The sequence below is a fragment of the Fulmarus glacialis genome, unplaced genomic scaffold (assembly GCF_000690835.1).
Source record: "Fulmarus glacialis isolate BGI_N327 unplaced genomic scaffold, ASM69083v1 scaffold44389, whole genome shotgun sequence".
In the NCBI taxonomy this organism is placed as follows: domain Eukaryota; kingdom Metazoa; phylum Chordata; class Aves; order Procellariiformes; family Procellariidae; genus Fulmarus; species Fulmarus glacialis.
Window position 1 is genome coordinate 1 of NW_009234728.1, and position 7,260 is coordinate 7,260.

The window sequence follows — 7,260 nt, forward strand, 5'->3', positions numbered from 1 at the left end:
CGGCACGGGGGGCGAATGGGCCCGGGCATCCGCGGGGCTGAGCCGCGGCCCCCGAAGTGTCCCGTGAGGAGGACCAGAACGCCGGCCTGGAGAGCCGAGGCGGCGAATGCAGGCGTTGCGCCTTGCCTCCTGTCACTGCTGTAGGCGCAGCCCCTGGCCCCCGTACGAGGGGAAGGGACAGGGGCTTTGGCGGCCCGGTCGCGGGTGCTGGGTAGCTGTTGTGTTCTGGGAGGTGTGTGCTGCTCTTCAGCTCTAGCCACTCGGACTTTAAAATGACATGGCGGAGCTCGGTTTTCATCAGCTGTGGTGGGGTATTGTTGCTGAAGAAGTTTGGATTCACGGTTCACTGTGCTCTGCCATAAGTAAACTAAGCACTTTTCCCTTGTCAGCTACTAACTGCTAAAAATGTTCCACAGCCAGAGTCCCCCAGTATCAATTAGCAACCTGTTAATATTTAGGTTATCAGAAATGCCCCGGAAAAATATATCAGAAATTACTGGGAAAATACCTGTGGGTGCTCAGCTGTGTACCTAATTTGTGCATTTTGCGTGAAGCTGTGAGGTACCTACATACTTGCTGCTTACTGCATATTTGAGTACATATTCCCACATCTATGATCTCAGTTTGTGAAAAGGTAGGTTATGGCTGACAGTGTGCTATGACAGTTTTTATTTGAGAGAGTGCTTTACACTTGTCCTTTCCTTCCCAGAATTGTTTGAGAAGAAGAACTATGAGCTGAGAATAGCAGGAGGTGCTGTGAGGGATTTACTAAGTGGAATGACACCACAAGATATAGATTTTGCCACTACAGCTACACCAGCAGAGATGAAGGAAATGTTCACATCTGCTGGTGTTCGTCTGATCAATAACAAAGGAGAAAAACATGGAACCATTACTGCCAGGGTTGGTTTATGTTTTGACTTGAATCTTTTCTAACTGTGTCTGTGGATGTGCAGCATAGCCGGTAGAAAACTGGTAGCATGCTCCTTCTCTGTTAAAGTATCACAGTAAGAGTTTAAATGAGATCCTGCTTTAAAGTATGCAATGATCTCTTGATTATTCTTTGTTTGTAGAATTCAATTAATTACCATATTTTAATGCATGTTACCTCTGCATAAGCCATTTATGCTGCTGTGTCATCACTAGAAAAGATAACGTAGGCCACCCACATGTTCAGATAATGTGGGGAAGTTGATCCTGGTATTTCCTGCTCCTGATATCCCAAGTCTTGCTTCCTGTACCTTGCTCATTCCTCTGCCTCTTATTCCATCTTCTGCAGGAAGATTTCTGCAGGCTAGCTAGAAAATGAATAATGCAAGGATTATTTTCAGGTGTTAGTATTTCTTGATTATCTGCTCTGTATGAAAACATGGTACATGTTGGTTTGCATGTATCCAGCTTGAGCACTAACTTGCATACAAACATGAGGTTGAAAAAATATACAGCTTTTACATTTATATTCGTGATTGTGTTGAAGTAACAATGTCTGTGGGATTTTCAGCTCCATGAACAGAATTTTGAAATTACTACTCTTAGAATAGATGTTGTCACCGATGGACGACATGCAGAGGTGGAATTCACCACTGACTGGGAAAAGGATGCTGAAAGGAGGGATCTGACTGTCAATTCCATGTTTTTAGGTAAATTCTTTCAAAAGCAAATACTTAGATGAAACACTGCTTTTCAAATTAAGTCAGTAAGTTCTCTCAGTCTGTTCCAATTTTGTTTGTTTGTACTGCTGTCAGCTGAAAGGTTTGTACAAATATGTGAGATGATCTGGTAAAACAGGTCAAATCACACAACTTGTCTTCTGTATTTTCAAATGAGAAATTTAATTGTGTTTGTAAATTCATATTCTTCCTTTTTTTTTTTCTTCTTTTTCTAGGTTTGGATGGTATGCTGTATGACTTTTTTAATGGATATGAAGACTTGAAAAACAACAAAATTAGATTTGTAGGAAAGGCAAGTGAGAGAATACAAGAAGATTATTTACGAATCCTAAGATATTTCAGGTACTAGGTTTTGCTTTTCCTAGATAAAGAAATGAACTAAGCATTATAGAAGGTTTCAGAAACGTGCAAAAAGAGATCAGTGATGTAAAAAGAGTTGTGATTGTCATATTGTTAAGTTTCCTCTAGTATTCTAAATTAGAATATTTAACACTGTCATGACATTCATTCTCTGGATAGCAGTAATAAATTCTTCTCCCAAGTAACAAGCAATAGGACAAGAGGAAACGACCTGAAGTTGCTCCAGGGGAGGTTTAGATTGGATATTAGGAAAAATTTCTTCACTGAAAGGGTTGTCAAGCATTGGAACAGGCTGCCCAGGGAAGTGGTGGAGTCACCGTCTCTGGAGGTATTTAAAAGACGTGTAGATGAGGTGCTTAGGGACATGGTTTAGTGGTGGACTTGGCAGTGCTAGGTTAACAGTTGGACTCAATGATCTTAAAAGTCCTTTCCAACCTAAATGATTCTATGATTCTAAATGGAATAATTGTTCTCAGTCTAACATACAGAGATTTTATTTGGGCAGGTTTTATGGAAGAATCGCAGAGAAACCTGGTGATCATGAACCTAGTACACTGCAAGCAATTAAAGAAAATGCCAAAGGTTTGGCTGGAATATCAGGAGAAAGGATTTGGATGGAACTGAAAAAAATTCTTCTTGGAAACCATGTAAATCATTTGGTTCGACTTATGTATGAGCTGGATATTGCCCAATACATAGGTAAAGTGGTACTCCTATATCATATACAAACAGAACTGCAGCATGGCAAAGTGAGATAAAACTTGGTTTTACCCAGAAAGAAATTAGATTCCCCCCCCACCCCCATGTTAACATCCACATTTCTTAAGACTCTTTGTTCCACTTTTTTGGTGTGTATCCCTTTAGGACTACCACTTGCTGGAAATTTAGAGGAATTTGCCAGAGTCACTAAAAATATTCAAAATCTGTGTCCAAAACCGATGACTGTTCTGACGTCGTTGTTCAAGGTGAAGGACGATGTCACGAACCTCGATTTGAGGCTGAAAATCTCAAAAGAAGAAAAAAACCTTGGCCTTTTTTTAGTGAAGCACCGGCAAGAGTTAACCAAAGCCATGGGTCCAGAACCACTTAGACCATATCAAGACTTCGTAATGGATGTAAGTGTATTTCATATTGCTTTATTTTGTTCTTCACAGTAAACTGAATTTCCAGTTTTACAGAGTAGCAGAGATGACAATGCCTAGTGGAAAGAAAGGGCCTTAAAGAGTCAAGTAAGAGCCATTTCATCGGCAGGCTTGGTTTTGGTCTTAGGGAAATTTTTGCCAGAATTTTAAAGACCATGACATTTTCATCAGAAAGATGGGATGTACTGACAAAAAGTATTAGTCAAATTTGGATTGCTCCCAGTGTAGTATCGTCATAATAACTGGGAGAATATCTTTCCGTATTATTGATACCAGTTCCGGTTAACTAAGGTGGGGTTGCTTTGTTTGTTTTTCCCCTTTGTTTTTCCTCTGGAGAGGGGACCAGAAATTAACAAGAGCTATTGCGAATGTCCTGGCATGTCTCTGCAACATAAAGCAGAAACTTTGGTATAAAAAGATTCTTTTCCTTTAGTAGAGTTTAGTTTTGCAAGAGGATAAATAGCAGACACTTCTACTTGGGTTCAAAAGCTTTTTTCTTTCCCATCCTAAATACTGAGGCTTTAATTTTTCAGAAAGTATTTCAAACGTACAAAAAAACCCCCACACCATATTTTTAGCAGTTCTGAGCACCTTGTGTTCTGCAGCAACTTTTTGACTAGATTTAAAAGCCTACCTTTCAGCCAGGCTGAAAAATGTCATATTCAGTCATCTGAAACAGGCTTTTCCTATGAACATACCTAGGGACTGACAGTTTGCTGTACTGTCCCAGCTGATCTCCCCTTTCGCATTAAAACATGAGACAGGATCTGGACCTCAAGAGACTCCAGCTTTTTAATGTGAAATTCAGCTCCTTGAATCGTGTATTGAAAGTCGGTGCCATTCCTGGAGCATCGGTATGTGTTCTTCGTGAGGAGTACTGTTAAGTAGGCAACTTGTGACATTCTTCCACAGCAAAGTTCAAGTAATTTTCAGGTGAAGTTCTGCACTTTTGTTGCAGAACCTGAGACTGAAGGCAAGAGACGGCAGTCTCTGTCAGTTTGTGGCAGGGAGGCCTGTCTCCCACAGGAAAGGTAATCGTTCCTCTCCAGTTGGAGGTTGAAGATAATGGTTACAGCTATTACCTGGAATTCAAGAAGTCTCCAAGGATCTCCCAGAGCCTCCAAGTTAGGACTGAGTTTTAAAGCTTGTGAGGCGGAAGAGAATCCTCGCTTTCATAGTTCCAATACATCCGGATGTGCCTAACAAGATGTCATGGGAATAACGCAATGTTGAGCACAGTTTGAGCAGTTTTCTACTGTTTCATAGTGAATCCTTTCTTTTCTTTGTTTTTTCTTTTAGTCTAGGGAAGCTAATACAAATTCCAAGATCTGTGAGCTTCTAAAATACCAAGGAGAAGAACATCTTTTAACAGAAATGCAGCAATGGACTGCTCCTTCTTTTCCTGTTAGTGGCCATGATTTAAGAAAAATGGGTGTGTCTTCTGGAAAAGAAATTGGAACAGCATTACAGCAGTTAAGGGATGAATGGAAGAAGAGTGGATACCACATGGATAAAGAAGAACTGTTAAGTTGCCTGAAGAAGTTGTAAAATTGAATAATGGTAGAGCACTGTTTGTGCCCTGTTCTAAGTGTAACTGAGATACCAGTAAATACCAGTCAGTGTTGTCACAGCCAAGATAGCATTTGTCATATTTAAGATCTTCAGACAGCACGGTTCTCCTGCTACTAATTCGTAATTTCTGCGAGGAGAAGTTTAATTTTGTAGTAATGCAAAATGTTATTTGCCAAATTCCACAGTCTCTACCTCTTGTTGTTGTATTTTAATGATAAATATTTAACTTTATCTTGACTCTGGGGCATTAGACATGACACCAGTATTTTTCTCATTCTGATTTTGCTACATCTAAAAAAAAAACCCCAAAAAAGGTGTTTCTGTCCTCTAGATAAAATCATGGTGTTTTTTTGTGCCTAAGAGAGCGACAAAGTGTCTAGAAATAATAAGGCTCTAAATCTTTTTGTAGTTAAAGCTAGATACCAGATTGAAATGCTCACTCCAGCAGTTCCCAAACAGTCTTACCATGTAAAGTAAGTCTGTTTTCTGAAAAGATTTTTATTTTCCATAATTCCAGAATCAATTTTAGATTAAAAGGATGACTTAGCTGAGGACGTATCATGAACTTGTCTCTTCAGTAGTTTTTCAGTAACTTGTTTATCACTGAGTAACTAAATCTATAGAAAACTGGCAAAGGGTTCTATAGTATGTTTTCAACTTTGTGGGTGAAACACTCTTAATGTTAATAGTAGAAGGGAAGGGAGATCCCAGGCTCCCTGCCTTTCCCCCCGCCCTGTCTGGTAGTTGATGCCTGCTTTCTTTCCTTTTTTCTTTCCCCATGAAGTATGAGTAGAATTCGGGTGATGGTGCGAGTGTGCCTAAACAGAGTGAACCTGAGGTAGGTCCTGCAGCTCTGTCACCTTCAGAGTACTAACGCTCTCAAGAAAGTGCCGATTTGCCTTCAGTATTTCTCCCCACATGCTTTCCTGTAACTCGCAGCAGTGAGACCCAGAGGCATTCACCTCCTCTCTGATTTGCGGCCACTGTGTTTAACTCGGTAGGATTATTTGGGGAAGAAGGCTTAACATCCACACTATCGCACCAGGGTCTTCCCTGTGTTGCTTCTGTGTTAATTATCCTTAACGTTTCTTCTATCTGAACAGATCCACACTAAAAATGCACTCTGAATTCAGTTCAAAAGGAAATTCTAAATAACTTGGCCCTTCAAAATTAATAAAGAAATGTATCTATAATACTTTGGAAAATATGACTATTAGTTAAAACTGATGGGGGAAGGAAACCTAGACAAGGAGAGAGTTGTTTGCATGTAGTACCTAATAACTCATAGCAGGTTCAATGAAGAGTTTGCAGTCTGTTTGAACAGCAGCCACCAAGTAACGCTGTTTTGAAGCAGCGGTGATCTTAATGAACATGTATTACCATCCCTGGCTTTTTTGGTGTGCTTTTAAAAAACAAAAAAATAGCTCTAACTGAGAGCATTTCTTGTTTATACAAATTTTATTGCAGGTTTAAGTTTTCCTACAAAACCATGGTAAGTAATAAAATTGTTTGGATTTCATTTTCCTCAGATACCATTTTGCAACACTAGATGGCAGCAATACCAGTGCCACAAAAAAATATATCAGCATTTTATGCTTTCATGTAGTTAACTTTCCAGCTGCTTTTTTTTTTTTTCCCTAGGAAGTCAGTTACTTGAAATAAATTATTCTGAAGGTACTTAGGAACTTCAGGAAGACAGCAAGGGAACAAAAAAAGTGCTATTTTTCTCTGTTAATAAGGAAAATCTTGTAAGAACATGATGGTGTTTGATTTAATTATGTAATTAAATTGAAGCCTCCTTGTGTAATTTATTGAACTACTGAAATCTTGGGAGGGAGACAGGTATAAAATTTAGTACTATACTAGACTCTTGCAAAGATCACTTCACAAAACTGCATCTTTTAAGGCAACTTCTGTGGAGGTGGTAAAATATTAGCAACTACACTTCACGTTACCAAAAATTGTTGTCAGCGTCAAACTCCACTTGGAGGAAGGGTTTTTAAGGACACAAGCTTGAAACCTTTACAATCATCTCCAGCACTTGTGAAAAACAGCACAAACAGATTATTCTGAAAGCATCTTAATTGAACAGTCCTGCCTTTAATTTGGTGTAGTTAGCACATTTGCTCAAATAGCTCATTTAAAAATCTTACTATGCTTGAGGTTTCCAGTTGGTCTATTGAGCATCTCTGTTGTGCTGTATTTCAAAGATATTAAACCCTATTAAAAAATGGAACTGTATTAAATCAAAACAATAGCATCTTTTAAGCAAGCAGTACCAGCTTGAGTTCTGGAAAAATGACATATTTGAATAAACACTTGAGTACGAGCTATTTAAATACCAAATTGGGAGATAAGAGACAAAGCAGTTGACACATATATGGTCAAGTAGAGTATTCTTCTCCAGTGGATTACTTGACTAATTAAACGATATTCACAATGTGAATTTTAATTAAAGTTACACATCAAAAAACAGCGTGGCTTTGCTGGTTGGTAGCTGTTCCTGGCTCCTGAGC

At 39.2% G+C, this 7,260-nt stretch overlaps 1 protein-coding gene across 1 annotated transcript; it reads left to right on the plus strand.

The window, feature by feature from the left end:
* Positions 1-679: 679 nt before the first annotated feature.
* TRNT1 (tRNA nucleotidyl transferase, CCA-adding, 1) lies at positions 680-4,750 on the plus strand (the record flags this gene model as incomplete). The annotated part of the gene is made up of 6 exons (XM_009585732.1): positions 680-903; positions 1,502-1,640; positions 1,886-2,012; positions 2,536-2,729; positions 2,895-3,145; positions 4,472-4,750. Coding segments are annotated over 6 exons (1,184 nt in total), but the record flags the coding sequence as incomplete, so codon positions are not given.
* Between the last annotated feature and the right edge of the window lie 2,510 nt (positions 4,751-7,260).